An 18,336-nucleotide genomic window follows, 5' to 3' on the forward strand; every position below is an offset into this window, starting at 1 on the left:
TTATTGGTGCTATAATTTCTTTCTCAAATTCGTCGTGTTCTTTCATAACAACATTTTTCTTCATCTGTCTTGCTCCCTATGTCTGATTTGGCCAGTAAAACCAAATTGCTGAAGCCTAAAATCGGTGTATAAGATGTGAAGAATTGGATCTTCAGTTAAAATGTCAAAAATCACAGCTTGGCAATAACCAACTTTACCTGCTTAAACTTCTCATCTAGAATATAAGGGTGTGTTTAGTATTCACGACCTATGTGACCACTTTAACTGCCCAATTCCACCGGCCATGCCTCATGCATAATTATTCTGATAGCAGCGGCATATTTATGTGACAATTGGCATAAAACAGAAATCACGAGCATAAGTGGTTTTATCCTTTTACCATTGAGACGGGGTCTTGTGATGTCAAGCAGGAAAACATTCCAACTATCTCACGGAAGATAAACAGAATGGCAAACGTACAACGTTATATTAATTATTTCACAGGTTTATCATTTATCTAGAAGAGAAAAAAAGATTTAATTCCTTTAAAGTGGATGATTATTGATTAATAATTAATAATTAATAATTCAAACAATAATAATTATATATAACACAATAAATTGTAAAAGCATTAAAATATAAATCGTTAACTTTTCAATTATAATCTTATAGTATGTACTTTAACTTCTAGAATCATCTCTTGAAAACAATTAAATACTAAAGAAGTTTGTCATCATCTTGCATGTCACACTAGATTGCATAAATTGCTACTTCAATAAATAATATTAAATGCATAAATGGTAAAGGCAAACATATCCAAGCATAAAAGGGGAAATCCGTGTTTATTGTCATTCATCATAATCATTATAATCTTGTTTATGGATTCCTAACAAACATATAACCCCTGGTGTCTCTCCATCTGTTACACCTGTAACGAGGAGTGAGATAGACACACGGTTCAAGCGGATCTCATTTGTGAGAAGGTTCCAGGAACTTGTGTCTCTCTCTCCTCACTTCAAGTGTAGCTATGGGAGAAGATCTAGGTCCAATTTGCAGGTCAATATTCTATGGAGATTAAACATGATTAATAACTTCATAATACATCGCTGGACCCGAGGCCAAGGACAACGCATTTGTTTGTATAAAATTAGAAAGCCCTTAATGGAAGAAACCTAGAGAACTTAACCCAGGAAAAAGTAATCTGGAAAAACTAAACCCTACACAAAACTACATTTAGACAAAAGCGGTTACACACACTGAAAACTACAAAATTCATCAACCAGGATGCATGATGCTGATATGTGCTGCCAAACCTGCTAACTGCCATCACATAGATACCCCACCCGTGTAATTATCGCAAATGAGGTTTCCATCCAATAATTTCATCTGATCTTTCTCCTGCATGGCGGGAACATGGTACTGAATGAGTATGTAAGGAAATATTAGGGACAAGTAGAAGACTAAACACCCAAACGATCAATAAAGACACTAGGCCATCAGTCAAATGCTAAAACAACTAGCTATATACTCTATGGACAAGTTATTTTACCAATCCAGAACAGGCAAATAAGATGCTTTAGCCAATATGAAAGCTCAAACGGATGGCAGGATGGCAGAAGTTGCTATTGTCAATTGAAAGATCTACCACCAGGGACATCAACGAAACATATGGCACATAAATTTTGACAAACAGGAAAACAGAATTTCACCAATTTAAATCTTCAAATATCAATGCTGACAATGTAACAACTCAAATCCTCTGGCGTGCAGGACAACTATAACAATGCTTCTGTATGTATATCACCCTCTAAAGCCACCAACTGTACTACTATCTAATCAAAGGAGAACAATATACAGCAAGTCCACAAGTATGTTAGGCCAGGGAGTGAAAATTATGATCGATGGGGATGGTATAAACCTAATTCAAAAGATTCACACAATTTATGTTTGTATCTAAATGAAAAAAGCTACAAAACAGAGATATCACCAAGTGAGTGTATCAGAATTTTCAATTGGTATAAAATCTATTAAGCATGTGGGAGCACATTGTAGTCAATATGTTTAAAAGAAATCATACATAAACTGATAAAAATTTATGGGAAAAACTTCAGTATATAAGTATATTGCGTAAATGTTATTACTTGTTTCATCATCGAACTAACCAAGTCTTCCAGCGAACCAAGATTATTAGAAAAACCACTTTGTTGAGACTTCTGCTGGTTCATGATATTCCCCTGATGTTTCAATGAGGTCTCTTCAGTTAACTCCACAAACCCATCATGCTTCATTTGTAAAGGATCACAATAGCTAAAGTCCAAGTTTCTGTGTAAATTTGAGTCTGTTGCTGCACCATTAACTGGATTCAGTGAGTTTATTGATCCAAACATAATATTTGAATGGTGAGTAGCATCCTGACTATGGTCATCCCACCCTTGAAATGGCGCATTACTGCTTAACAGACCAGGTCTGTTAGTAAAAATCACACCTTCAGAGTGCATATCTGTAATTGAATCATGGGGTTGTCTAGACAGTGAAGTGATGGATGGACCACTCAAATTCCCACCTTGCAAGGGTACAGAAGCCATGTTATCTGTAGGACGTATATTAGTCCGTCTAAAACATTCACTTGGAGGGTAAGAGTTTGTCTGAATCACAGATGGCTGAACAGCACTTGACCAATTATCACTATATCTACCTTGATCCAGCATAGACAAGGAAAACTCTGAATTTTGAGAGGCTGGTGATGAAGATAAAGTTTCATATCTTACACTCCCTTGTGTGCCTTGAAGGCGTGGTTCCACCATCAAGGCATTGTTTGAGATACCCAGATCTGGAGTGTGAGAGCCAGATGTGGTTACTTTTGGTCTTGGATCTGAGAGTTTATTCAAGATGGGAAAAGTTTTGGCATCAAAGTGAACAGAAATAACACCTTTATTGTTTTGCAATTGATCAAGCCCTACAGACATTGGCATCCCCTGAATGCCATTCTGATTAACAGGAACCATGGCTGACTGGAACTTAAGATGATCATTGTGGTTTAAATTTTGTGATTGACTCAATTGAAGTACTCCAGATGGGAATCCATGCACATTCAAACCAGCAGGGGTGTTCAATCTATTAATTATCCCACTAGATGGAAAGGATCTGAAACCATTGTTTTGAAGCTGTCCTGAACCACTTAATGTTTGTAAATGTCCAACCCCACTCACAGAACTCATTCTCAAATAGGATGCATCTGCACCTCCTAAGGCCGCCACCATATTAGCCTGCTGGTTAGCCACACAGCTAATTCTTTTCAGATAAAGCCTATACTTCTGCAGCCATTTTATACAGCATAACAATTCCATGAATAAAGAGGTATATGTTACATTAAATTAAATTAAAGCACAAAGGACTGGAAAATAGAAAAAATGCCTGGAGATGGCTTGCCACATTCTCCCTTGTAAGCTTTTCAACATTCATCAGATCAAGAATTTTTTTAGGTACAGCCTCTGCCAACAAAACCAACAAATGATGAAGCCCAAACTCATTCAGTAATGTAAAACTACATGTCATGGCATAAATTTTAAATAATAGCTGCATTACATTATCCCAAGTGTCACTTAATATCAGGAAGAGTAATAGAGAAAGTCTTCATATAATTCTGAACATTTTTATGTTCTAAAATTGGATAGACATTTGATAAGCTAACATTTAACCAGATATTTAAAAACATCTTGATAATAAAAAATGAGAACAATTTGCATAAGCTCGTGAAGAAATTGATAAAAGTTATAACAATTGTTTTATATTGCAGAAGGGTGAAGAATTACTGTCAATGCCAAGCTGATTAACAGCAGCAACAAACTTGCGGTGCAGCTCCACAGACCAAACAACCCGAGGCTTCTTTTGGGTTGACGGGTCCTCATTGTCCTGATCGTTCTCCTGTTCCTCATCTTCATCCTCATCTTGATCCTTCCTTTTTTTAGTCAGCTTCTCATTTTGTTCAGAATTTCCTGCTCCTGATGACCCTAGTCCATTGCCACTATCAGAAGTAGGTTTGTCTAGGTTGCTGGTTTTCTTCTTCTCTTTTGAGTCAAACTTCTTCCTCCTGATTACATGCTGCCAAATGTTCTTGAGCTCCTCCATTCTCACAGGTTTCAGCAGATAATCACAGGCTCCGTGAGCAATCCCCTTCATCACCAGCTTTGTATCACCATTTGCAGACAACACTGAAATCAAGCATTTTATTTATAACATCAAGCGTTCGCCAAACAATCATTAAAGCCACATAAATAACTCAAAAACAACCATCCTAAATAAGTCCATTTGCACATTACACTTTCACATTTATGAATAACCATCACACTTCCACACTTACTTATGACAGGAAGGTCCATCTCAAGTCCCACTAGCTCAAGCAGCTTAAATCCATCCATGTCTGGCATGTGCACATCACTGATTACCAGGTCAAACTTGTCCTTGTGTTCTCTCAACAGCGCCAATGCCGTTATTGCTTGATTAGTCGTGGTAACTGCAATCCCAACCATAACCAGATAAATACATTCCGAAAGAGCAAACTGCCACAACAGTGCATACACATCCACCACAACATAAGCAACAGAAAAATATTCATAAGAGAAAAACACCCATCCCAAAGAAATATTTAGATCCCGCATTGAAATCCAACTAAAAGACAGTAAAAAAGCAAAATGCAACCTATAACAGAAACCTCCTCTACAACAATAGAACATGAAGAAGTTAGAGTTGACTCTGATATATATACCCTGCAAACAAATTTCATTAATAAAACTATCCATATTATAAGAACAAAAAAAGAATTTAAAACAGAACATCAAAATCTAACAGAAAGAACAAAGCTCAATCCAAAACCCTAAATCATGAAAAGCAATAAAGCAAAGTAGAAGATACAAACCATGGTATTGACATCTTCTGAGGAGAGTTTCCAAAACTAAGAGGCAGGTGGGGTCATCGTCAACCGCGAGAACACGCATTCCGACGGGAAAATCGTCGGGGGAATCGTTCATTCTGTTGTCTACGGTCATTTCCTTCTCTAATATTGACCAACACACAAACTCAAACGAACTGTGTTTGTGGGTCTGAAACCAAAACCCAGAAGCTATGAAACAGAGGAGACAAGGAAAACAGTAAAGAAAAGATTTATAATTTATAGGAATAAATAGTAATTTTGAAGGAGAATGTGAATGAATAATTGAAAAGAACAATAAATGCGAAGAAGGAGCGAAAAAGTTGATGTCTTTTTGTGCTTATGTGTGTGTGTCAGCGTGCAACAGTAGAACGAGAAAGTGATGGAATATGTGACCATAAATGGAGAGCCAAACAAACAATCACCTATTAATATTATTCTTTCTTTCTATTCATAATCCTAACTTTATTACAATTTTTTTATTTCATTCACACTATCTCACATGTATACATTTTATTTCTTAGAAAACAAATTAACTTAAGTAAGACCGATACAAAAGTAAATAATTCTCAAATAAATTAATTAAACATGAAATAGTCGTTGGTCTTTTCAGAAATATAGTAACCATTATTTTTTCTCTCATCTCTCTGTCTTTTTTTTTTTTTTTTACAAAGAGACAAAGTACCTTGCTAATATGTATAATTGCATTAATGTTAGTTTCACTTTTTAAATAAGATTTACATAACTTTTTTTAGTTTAATAGGGTTATACAATTTAAGAAGTAAAGCTTTTAGTTAAAAATTATATTATATATATATATATATATAAGAAATAAATATCTAATTTATCATCAATAAAATTAATAAAATTAGCTATTTTTAATTAATAATGTTATAATTTAAGATTTATTTAAAAATATTCATAGAATTAAATAATATTAATAGTAGTTATTTTTAATGATACCACTCAAAAGTTATAGAATAATTTTTTTAACCAATGACCATAACTTATAGTGTTAGTTATTTAATAAAGACATACACAATTATAAAAAAAGTTAGATTATATTTTTTATCCAGTTATTTTTGTTAATTTACAATTTTTGTTCCCTTATTTCAAAATAGAGATATTTAATTCTTATATTTAAAAATAATAAAATTTTCATTCTTGTATCATCTTGATATTTATTAATAAGTAAATTTTAACGTTATTAAAAATAAAAAATAATCACAATAACATTTTATCAAAAGTATAATTTAATTTATAAAATAATGAGTAAATGATTCATTAATAAGATCACAATAATTTGAGTATAAAAAGTAGTTACCAATTAATACATTTTAAAGTAATATTACTTCTGTTTCTTTATAATAATTGTTTAAGATTGCTTTATACAAATAAAAAAAAAGTATTATATTTCTTATAATTAATAAAAAAGTAAAATACTCAATTTAATTTTTTTATACATAAATATAATATTTAAGATAGTTACTCAAACTAAATAATTATATGATTTATTATAATTTTGTTAAAAAAAATTAACAACTCATTTACATGGTGAAATTATATTCACCTTGAGACTTTTTTTTTTGTCAATTATGTTGTATGTATTTTTTTTATAATTATATTATTAGCATTAAATATTTGACGATTTTGTTAATAATTATTGTGAGTTTAGAAACTTAACTACCATTTTCAATAAGTTTTTTTTTCTGTCAATCACTTTATATTTATTTTTAAATAAATATTAATATCCTCTATTTATTTAATTAAGCAATACATATATCACTTATTAAATAATATACACTACTTTATTAGTGAGACACGCCTATAGTTTCTTTCATAGCTATTTTCCTTACCATTTAGGAGAAAGCAGTAGGTAATTAGGTAAATGTTGTAAAAGCAAAACATCCTCAAAATTTTAACAATTTTTTCGAGTGTAGTATTAAAGTGGTTTTATTAATAGCATCTGAAAGCAAGTTAGTATGTTTGAAAAATTAGAAGAAATATGTGGCATTTAAAAATAATTGAGAGAAGATGAGAGTCATTTTCCCCACATACATATATATTTAAGCACTAGTCTTAATCAGAATCTTATAGTGAAGCCAAATCTCAAGATTTGGGAGGAAAACCAACGCGTCGTTGTCACGCGCTCGAAAGAGAACCGAATCCAATAGGAATATTTTCTCATTCATAGACATTGGACGGTGCTACGATAGAAACTGTCTTCATTTGATGCAGACCTTTTGGCTTTTCCAACTAATATTATTATTTTGTTATAACTTTTATATTTATTTTGGAAATATATTATAAAATCATAAATAATGATAACTGACAGTTAAAATCATTAAAAAAAACATAAATAACTCAGTTGGCTTATGACATAAATAAAATTTGTGTATATATTAATATATGTGAAAAAGGAACTTTTATCAAAATAAAAGATGTTTAAAAATCTCTTTCTATTACCTTTTACCCAATATAAAAATAAACATTCCCAACTTTATAATTTTAAGAATGAAAAAAATATTCAATAAAGTAATTGTCTCCTATTTTATTCACAGTGAAAGATATTTTAGAAAAGATAAAAAAGGAAATAATACATGCTGAACAATAATTTGTTCATTTAAGTCTAACTTAGGTCTTATGTACATTTGCTTGTAGATTAGAAAATTAGAATTTTTAAAGGTAAATTTAGAATATTTCATTTTATAATCAATAAGTATTTATTCAATTGAGATGAATTTGAAATCGACTATTTAATCAATATGAGATGAATGAGTTTTAATCAAATTTTAATCTATAATTTTTTTTAATGAATATAATTCACACAATAACTTAAAATTGATAATTAAAGACTAATTTGTACATAAAATATAATTTTTAATAATCAAATATTATTTTAATACAAATAAACATTAAACTTGAGAACATCAAGTCAATCCCATATTCTAAGACAGATCTTATAATTATTGATTTAAGAGATTTAATTTAGAGAATACTTTTTTAATCTTAATTACATATTTATATATGTCTTACAATATTATAATTAAAAATAAGTAAAATTAAGCTTAATTTAAATTTTATTCAGTAACAAATGAAACTTCTCTTTATTTACTCTTTAATTTTGTTCTTTTTTAAGCTTATTTAAAAGTTTGTTGTTCTTTAAATCTGTGAAGTACTATAGTATTTTAAAATGAATATCAAATTTTATAATATATAAATATTATAGACTTTATGAATTATGCAAAATAAGATTGACTAAATATTGTGTATTAGGTAATTAATATTAAACTACAACTATTACTATAATTAGGCCTATGGGTTCAGATAATCAAATATGGAAAGCATCAAATCCAGCCTATTATAAGTGAGCAATTTTTTTAAAAATATATTGAGATTAGGCTTGAGCATCGGTCGGCCATGGTCGGTTTCATATCAAAATCTTTGAAATTGTCTGAAACTAGTTAAGAAAATCAAGAGTCATCTCCAACTGACGAAGACCTCGATTTTTTACGAGTTCAATCCATGCAATTTGGAAGTTCATCGGTTTGAAAAGCTTCCTCTCGCTCCTCATGCCACCTCCACCGTAACATTTAAAGTTCTTTTGGAATACCTTGCAGCAAAATAAATAAATAATAACCATCTAATATATATTAATGCATTTACTTCCTTTTTCTATATAATAAACTATCCGGTTCAAATTTTATAAATAAAAATTTTATTAAAAAAATACTTAAAATATTAGTCAAGTTTTTAACAAAAATTTAATTATTAACAAAATTAATAAATAGTTTTTTTTTATCAATAACATAATTAAAAAAATACTTTACTATTATTTATGTGATATATAATATATAATTGTCATTATCAAAATATATATATATATATATATATATATATATATATATATAAATAAATAAAGGATAACCTTTTTTGAGTATCGACTTTTTTAAAGATAAACATTTTTTTATATTATTCTTTTTTATTAATTATACTTAAAGATAAAATAATAAAGATATATATATATATATATATATATATAATTGTACTCTTTAAAAATAATAATTATTTATAATTTTTTAAATACTAATTTATTTATTTATTTTATAGAAATACGAACTAGTATATATAATTGCAAAGAATCCTATAAAAGGGATTAATTATAGAAATATTATAATTCGATCGATCTGTTCATAACGAGAGAACAATGAGAGTGAAGACAACAAATTTTCTCCTTGAAGGTTGTCCATAATTTCCTCCGCCAGATTTTCTTATACATCAACTGCATTTGGGTCAAAGTCCCTAGTTTTCATCAAATATACATAAATCAAATCTGTCTTTCAAAACAATTCATTTTGATTGAAAGTTGAAAAATTAGTTGGAAATTAAAGTTAAAAATAAAAATTCGATAAAATTAGCTAACTAAATTAAAAATCTTTGACAAAGCTTGTCCTCGTTGAATCAGTTAAAATCATATAAAATGACATATTGAATTACTTAGACCATATAGTAAACTTTAGTAACTATTTGTATATTTAAATCGATAAATAGTAATATATGTACAATAATTTATACAATATTATTTGTCTTTCTATCATTAATAAATTAAATCGATAACTATTTGTCTTTCTATATCATTAATAAATATATTTCTTTGCAATAAATAAGTTGATGGAGGAAGTTACAACTTTATTAGTACATTTATTACTTTTTACTTGAGTCTCGTATTATTTGTCGTATTTATTAGTTTCTTTTTCTATTTATTTTTAATTTGTTCACGTGCAAAACACCACAGTTTTGTGCGAGTACATCGTAAAAGGAACAGACACAAGTATGAGTGAGACACGTAGACATTCACTTATAAAGAAAGGGTTGGTAGAGAAAGATAGATAATCATAACCTAATGCAAACAACGTTATTTATTTAGTTAACTAATCATGTCTTAGTTGAATGCATCGCATAATGCATGCCCACTCCACTCTCTTCATTTTTTGCCTTTGTCCCTAATGTTGCGTATTAAAGGTGTGCAAAAAGTCTAAATTGATCTGAACCGATCCATAATCGATTTGATCCATTTTGAAAAATTCGATCCATTTTGAAAAAAAATTCAAACCGAACTACTTTATAAAACTGGTTCAGTTATTTAGTCCATTTTTACAAAATAGATCGGTTTGGTTCGGTTTAGTTTTTTAAAAAAATCGATCCATATGTGAGTAAAAAGTGGATAACTACATCGTACCGAACCGATCTATTTTCAAAAAAATCAATTCATATTTTAAAAAAACTAAACCGATCTACTTTATAAAAAATAAGTCGGTTAATCGATCTATTTTATAAAACGGTTCGGATTTTTCAAAAAATGGATCAATGAACACCCTAGTGCGTACATGGTTTACAGATAGATTCCAAAAATTATACTATAATTAGCGATATGTATTCATGTTTTCCTTTATCAAGGACTTTCATTTTCAATCATATATTATTGGGCTTCATTGGAGGAGCTTAATCCAACTACAACCGACACAAGAAGTAACATTAAAAGTAGCACATCAAATAGATGAGGATGAGGATAATCTCTTCCCAAGTAATTCAAACAAAATTTGGCAGTAAGCTTTACATACACTTTCCACTACAAACTCTTAATCATAACTTAAGCCCACCAAAAATGGTAATGTTTTTTACCACTCAAAATATTTCAAATATGTATATACATATTTCACCATTCACTTTGTTATAGTATTTTAAGTAAAAATAACTTTATTCTTGTCAAAATCATGCATCGGATGACTGATCGAATATATATAATATTAAATGAGGCTAACAAAGTGGTCAACTATGGTGTTGTAAGAAAGGAAAATTCATTATAGCAATACAATACACTATTCTATTCGTTATAATATGAAAAAATATATTTATTTTTTTTATTCTTAAATATAAACAGATTTAACTATTTTTATCTTATTTAATGATACTTCCTTTAAAATTAAAATAAGAATAATTTTTAAAAAATCTTATAAAAGTAATAAAATTTAATGCAAATAATTCTTTTAATATGTGTAAAATCAACTCTTTTTTTACTTACAATAGAGGAAGTATAAAACTTCCACTTAACTAAAAAAAACACTATATATATATTGAGTTCAACTTTCAGAACTAGCTGGCAAAACATGTTGAAGAATAAAGAGTCCACGAGGAGAAAATATCGATAAATTGATTTTTGAATAGAAAGGTTAGTTGGTTCCTCAAATCACATGTTGAATAGAAAGATTCACGCGTTATATGCATCCAAACATGACTGCTATGAATTAATTTATGATTATCCAAGGAAGCATAACTGGTTGTCAACTAATATTCAAAAGGGTTTTAACATTGCATGATAGCCTCTCACTCTCACTTATATAATAACTAAATCTTTAAGATCCATTCTTGTTACAAAATCTTGGGATCCTTTGCTTTTTGAAGGCACATGACAACCTCTTCGCAATGTAAATTTTATTTTATTTATTTACTTACTTTTGTTTTCGGGACTTGGGGGAATTCGAAGAGGATTATATACAACATGAACATGCTTAAATTAATGTTTATGTGAGCTCCAGGTTAGTTAATGTTGTATCCTGTGTGGCACGATATAAGTAAATGAAACAAATAACAATGTTGATCTCATCTTTAACTTTTAGGTAAATGCATGATACATATCTGCCTCCTTTGGTATTCACTTTGCATAATTAAGAAATATTACTGAATATTTTCTATCAAAAAATTTGGTTAATCATTTTTAACAGGCTAGGTTCTCTTCTCTTGATTACATTTTTTTTATTCGTAAAACTTTAATTTGAAACTATCTTTTAAAAAAATTGAGTTCAATACTATTAGACTAATAACTTGTTTGTGACACTAAAATTTTATTTAATACTTAAAAGAGATAAAAAAGAAATAAAAAAAATAGATATAGCAAGTAATGCGATGTAATAAGAAAAAAAAGGCTAAAAACCTATTTTAGTTCCTTATAATAATTGTTTGTTTCAATTTAATCCCATTTTTATTTTTTGTCTCAATTTACTCCCTAATAAATTAATTGGTTGTAATGTCAGACTTCCATCCAAATTATTTAGACAGAGTTAACTGTTGGCCACGTGAATGTCACGTGGAAGCTACGTAGATGCCACGTGAAAGCTACGTACATGCCACGTGGATGTCAAATTTTGTCATGCATCTGAACCAAAACGGCCCGTTCTGGTTGCACTCATGGTGTGTAAATTTTTCATCTAGAACGACCCGTTCCAGATGCATTATTTAAAACCAACGTGTGCAGCAGAACGGGCCGTTCTGATACCAGAACGGGTCGTTCCAGAACGCCAACCAACATAGTGCACCAGTGTGGTTCAAAAATCGAAAGCAAGCCATTTACACATACACAATTTTTTTTATCTAAAAAATAATATATTTTAAAAAATAAAAATTATATTCTAATATATATATATATATATATATATATATATATATTAAAATTATCGTATGTATAAAATATAAATTTCGAGAAGTTATTCATTTATTTGATATTTGTCAAACTTTTGTACTTTCTATTTATTGTTTATGTTGATAAAAAAAATTAAAATTGTAAAAAGGCTTAAATATGTTTTTAGTTCCTCAAATTTAAGATAAATTTGTTTTTGGTCCCTCAAATTTAAAACTGTTGTTTTTAGTCCCTGTAATTTTCAAAAATCTTGTTTTAGTCCCTTAGGTCACCAATAACATATTTGAAAGTGACTAATTAAGACAATTATGCAATATCAACCGGATTTATTGTGATATTTTCACTAATACGGACACCAGTAGGTAGTTTTTATGCAATAATGTTTGATAAATTTCTTAACAAAATTTGAATATAAGGACTAAATTAAGATTTTTTGAAATTACAGTGACTAAAAATAATAATTTTAGATTTGAGGGACTAAAAATAGATTTACCCTAAATTTGAGGGACTAAAAACATATTTAAGCCTTGTAAAAATTTATATCACATATTAAAAACATCTTTATATGATAAATAAATTAAACTTAATTTTTATAAGATTTAATATATTTATTTATATGTTTTTATTAGTGTTAAATTATTATTAAGTAGGTTTTTAAGATTGTTATGTAACCAAACATTTTAAAAAATGTCTATGACAGATAAATATATAATATTTATAATATGTATTTTTAACAAAAATTAGGTTTAAATCTGTTAAATTATAATATAACATAATCTGACATAGTTTATTTTCATCCTTAATCATAATTGTAAATATAAAAACTTGTAAAAAATAACTATAATATATATTTATACTTTAAAAAATTATATATAAATTTTTTAATATTACAAATATATGAATAAGTATTGTCATCACGATCTAAAATTTATGGATATAATCATTAACTGTATGTGTGAAATTCTGGAACCAGAACAGCCCGTTTCGGATGTAAAATTAACGCACCGAGAGTGAAACCAGAACGGACCGTTACAGTTTTAGAACGGGCCGTTCTGGTTCCAGATGCATAAGAGCATCTACAATGGGAGTTGCTTATTAGCAACTCCCTGTGCCACATCAGCTCTGACCCACTTTATGGGTTGCTTAAATTTTAGCAGAGTTGCTTCTACAAGCAATTCTACTAAAATTTAAGCAACCCATAAAGTGGGCCAGAGCTGATATGGCAGTGATGTGGCACAGGAGGTTGCTTATAAGTAACTCCATTGGAGATGCTCTAACAAAAATTTGACATCCACGTGGTATCTATGTAGCTTCCACGTAGCATCCACGTGGCCAACAGTTAACTCCGTCTAAATAATTTAGACGGAAATCCGACATTGCAACCAATTAATTTATTAGAGATCAAATTAAGACCAAAAATAAAAGTAGGATTAAATTGAAATAAATAATTATTATAAGAGATCAAAATAAGTTTTTATCCGAAAATTATATCTAACTGTACACTTTTTCAACTAACATCAATCTGCATTGTTCTTTTTTTACAAGCATATCTAACGGTGCAAATCATTTCCCAAAATATTTTGATGAGTGATGGACCCATGAACCATTTGTTTCATATGTCTACCGCAGACTTTGTCCTTTTAAAGATTTTTTTTAGAATATAACTTAAATTAAACTTGTTCAGCGTTTGGCAGCGAATCAGTTTCTTGGGAAACAAAAGCTGTTTAGGCCCATATTTAATATCGAGTAGCCCAATAGTAAAGGTAGTTAAATAATATATATTTGAATGTTTAGGGTTTAGGGTTTAGGGTTTTTTTTTATAAATAATGTTAATTCGAATTTATATAACAAAATAAAATATTAAATAATTTATAAATTTAGTTTATCCAATAAGTTTTTTATTTTAATAATTAGATTGTTGAAATTTAATATATTGTGAATTACTAAATAAAAAAATCATCAAAAATTACTTTCGAACTAACTTGATTGGTCTCCATATGTGTATAAATTCATATCCGAGGATGTGCTCAAGCCATTGAGTGAATTAGGTTTGCCCAAAAGCAATTTACTTTGGGCCCAAAGAAAAGTTGAATCTTCCATACTTCAACTTGAATTTTGCAATAACAAAGTATAGACATCGGAGGTTTATTTTGCAAACTAACTTTTTCTTTTTTTTAATTCAAAACAATTGAAATCTCCAAAATGAATATGTTACAAACATGTTCTTTGTGAATAGATGTGGATTCAGCGATGACAAACATGATTCCAAGCATGCAGCAAACACAACCCATGCCAGATTTGAAACCTCGTAGCAAATGTGTCGTCTTGTGTTGTGTATCACACCAGCATTTTAATTTTTTTTATTTATTTCTTGCATTAGACTATCTATTTAAAGCATGTATTTTCTCATGAGTACCTACCTATTTAGAATTTCAACAAAATATTATAACTGTTATTAAAATTTCATGTCTTGAATTGTGCTTTTCATTTTATTTTATTTTTACATTTTTTCACAAATTTATGATCTATATAACACTTTAAAACAATAAAATAGACCATGAAGCTCTTGAAGTGTCTGAAATGTATTAAAATATATCTTTCACGGTTCTAGGTAATGGACATTAGTCATATAATATCCAGTAAAGACAGTGACAATTTCTGACTTATGATTGGTGTAAACACGAAAAAAGAAAGAAAGAAAAACTCCAGTAACATCAAAGATCTTACTTTGGTGCTTGCTCTTGGTAATTTTATGAAGATGAAACTACGAAAATCCCAATCTTAGTCTCTGAGGAGCTAATATAACATTTGCTTCCTATAAATAATTGTTATATATATAAGGAGATGTTCGTTTACTTTAATAGTATGTTTGGATGAAGAATTTATATAGGGTAATTCATTTATTTGAAGAATTTCAAATTCTTTGAGGTGAAATACTTTATTTGGATGAGAAATTTACAAAGAATTTGAAATCCAAATATTTGTGAAATTCCTTAAAATAGTATAATTTCAAATTCTCCCAAAAATGGGAGAATTTGAAATTCCTCATATTTGTTTTTCTTATTTCACCTATATATTTTATCTTATCTCTTCATTCTTTTAATTATTGGATATTTAAAAATATTTTTAAAATTATTAAATATTATCTTATATTAATTTTTAAAATTATTAAATATTTAAAAATGGATTAATATTTATTTTTATAAAATTTAATTTAAAAATCTCAACATATAAATATATTTTTAAAATTAATTTTACTATGATGGAATCAAATTATCATATTCAACCTGTTAGGCACACTCGAAAATAGCATGAGTCGAAATAGTGCATGAGGTTCCTCGGAAGACATGAAGTTGACATCTATGGGTGACGGATGTTCAAGATCGAAAAGAATCGTTTTCGAGTTGAACAATAATATACTCGAAAATCCAGGAAGTTATTTGGAGTTCCCGCGAGTGCACTAAAGCAGTTATCAAGGTCCACATCGAGAGAAATAGAACACGTGGAGAGACGGTTGAGAAGTTACAATTTAAAACCACGTATTGAGCATAGTGGAGAGCGGTTATCGTATAATGGCTTGCACGCACGAAATTAACCGTTCTTGGTTGGCTCTATAAATTCAAGAGTTAGCCATCTTTACGGAGGTCGGAAAAACTCATACTAGAACTAAATTCTCAAGCACTCTCTGCCTGCGCATATGGCTTTCGTGTACGGAATCGTTTTTGGGTATGATTGCTTCTTGACCAAATTTCTTTTCGCTTTCTAGGATTAGGATTAGTGTTCTTTCTTCTTTTAATCATATAGTTGTAAGTTACTCAAACTTTGATGTTGTAAATGCTGAAACATTATGAACCATGATCTGTATTGGAAATATATTTATTGTTCATTTTGTTCGTCTAATTATTTATGTGCATGAACGTTACTTATGGGTAATCATTGATGAACATTTGGAGACTAGTAACTGTTAAAAACTTCTACTCCGTCTTTTGTTCTCTGTAAGGTTATAAACGCGTTAAAATAAACATTCTGTGTGCTAGCTCGAACATAAAGAATCCTTAAACCAATTCCACCGTAAACACAACCTAACAATTTAAAATTTAAGAAATTTGAATTGACTCATCCAAACAAAATATTTTAAGAATGATAGAAATTGAAATCAAAGTAATTCAAATACCAAGAATTTAAAATTCCTTGAATTTGTAAAATTCTTCATCCAAACACACTATAAGAATAAGTCTACTTAAACTTATTCTATTTAATAACTCATATTCTATATTAAGTTTTAATGATCTAATTATTGAATTTAAAATTCTTAATATATTGATCAAGTTTGCAAATTTTTAAAAAATTAAAAATTATCTGAAACTTATTTTCATTAATTCAAATTTATGAACAATTATAAAATCATTTTATATGTTGATTTAAATTGATAAAACAAAGTATCAAATAATTTTTAAAATTTTAAAAATTTTACAAACTTGATCTACGTATGAAAAACTTTAACTTCAATGGTTAGAATATGAGTTATTAAACAAAATAAGTTTAAATAGACTTATCCTTAAAGTAAATGGATCACTTCTCTTTCTCTCTCATTTTTCACATGTAAAAATTTGGACTAATTAAGTCCTTTTAGTAATAATTTTTAATTTTAAAAAATTTTGAAATCCTAACTGAAATTTTAATAAAAAATAATATTTTATTTTGTAACTAAATTCATAATATAAACATTTACTCTTTGTTTCTCTTAAGAGACATTTGGTATGCAAAATGTGTTTTACATTTTTTAAAAGCTTAAAGTAAGAATCTTAGTTTCTTATGTATGCGTAACTATTTAAAAAAAAATTCATGAATATATTTTTCGAAAATCATTTTTATCTTACTTTTTCACAAAAATATTTCTATGAAATAGGTAAGAATCCAATTTTCTCGAGTTATAATGAAGTTTAATGCATATAAAAAGATCATAGTTTTTTTTTAAAATAAAAAAACACTCTCTTTCTCTCTCTCCTGCTATTTCTTTCTCTCTCTATATCTCTCACTCTCACTCCCCCTCTCTTCCTCTCTCTCTCTCTCTCTCTCTCTTTTCCTCTTTCTTCCTCTCTCTCTCTCTCCTTCTATTTCTCTTTCTCCTTCTCTCTCACTCTCACTCCCCCTCTCTTCCTCTCTCCTTTTTTTTATTTCTCTTTCTCCCTATCTCTCTCACTCTCCCCCTTTCTCCCTCTCTCTCCTTATTCCATATCTTTATTAATTAATTACAACCATTCATTTAATATTTTTTTAATAAAAAACTTGTTATATTTAAACAGATTAGAACTTAAAGAAAAAAATATTATCTTTAGTAGGAGATAACAAAGTGAGGTAAACTCATATAAATACTTCATTTAATCCATCTTGAGCTTAGCTCAAGAGTTGTGATATGAAATCATAATCAAACACCTAATTTTATAGGTAAGGATAAATTATTAGATAATTGGGATCACTATTGTCTAAAAGTTTTTGATCAATTCCTATGTGATAAAAATAGGCTAGAATCATGGACTTGTAGTAATTTGAACTATGTAATAATTTATCTTATGATTTTTTTTATAAAAATATATTACCTTAATAAAAGAGAACTTATTAGATAATTTGGAAACATGTGTTCGTGATCAGACCAATTTTTAGGTGACATATGGTTGAGTTTTCAATTATAATATGCATCTGTATAACTATTCGGGCCATGGTAACCTGAACCAAGATTAAAGTCGTATTGAGCTAAAAATGGCCTATTAACTTTTTTTTTTTTTTTAACTTAAGGTATCTTTAGGTCAAAAGTCGGTAACTACTAATTTGGGATATAAAGATCTATTTAAACTTTGAATAAATATTGTTTCATACACATAAACTTGAAGTGTAAACTTTTGACTATATATTTAAGAAACATTATCTGTCAATTATATCATAATATATTTGTAAA

General features: G+C 28.7%; 1 protein-coding gene across 3 annotated transcripts; it reads right to left on the minus strand.

Annotated features, from left to right (window-relative positions):
• Window positions 1–794: 794 nt before the first annotated feature.
• Window positions 795–5,280, minus strand: LOC109797183 (two-component response regulator ARR12). 3 transcript variants are annotated; one of them, XM_020357133.3, is made up of 6 exons: window positions 4,895–5,280; window positions 4,340–4,492; window positions 3,792–4,190; window positions 3,394–3,470; window positions 2,142–3,293; window positions 795–1,377 (listed from the first exon to the last, which is right to left on the minus strand). In XM_020357133.3, the coding sequence occupies exons 1-6, from the start codon at window positions 5,022–5,024 to the stop codon at window positions 1,306–1,308; spliced, it is 1,983 nt and encodes a 660-aa protein (XP_020212722.1). In that variant the 5' UTR covers window positions 5,025–5,280; the 3' UTR covers window positions 795–1,305. The 3 variants fall into 3 exon arrangements, with proteins under 3 accessions (XP_020212722.1, XP_082933614.1, XP_020212720.1); XM_083077488.1 differs by having other exon boundaries at window positions 2,121–3,251; window positions 3,400–3,470; window positions 4,895–5,278; XM_020357131.3 differs by having other exon boundaries at window positions 2,121–3,293; window positions 4,895–5,278.
• Between the last annotated feature and the right edge of the window lie 13,056 nt (window positions 5,281–18,336).

This window comes from Cajanus cajan, chromosome 6 (genome assembly GCF_000230855.2).
Source record: "Cajanus cajan strain Asha chromosome 6, NIPB_CcT2T_4, whole genome shotgun sequence".
Taxonomy (NCBI): Eukaryota; Viridiplantae; Streptophyta; class Magnoliopsida; order Fabales; family Fabaceae; genus Cajanus; species Cajanus cajan.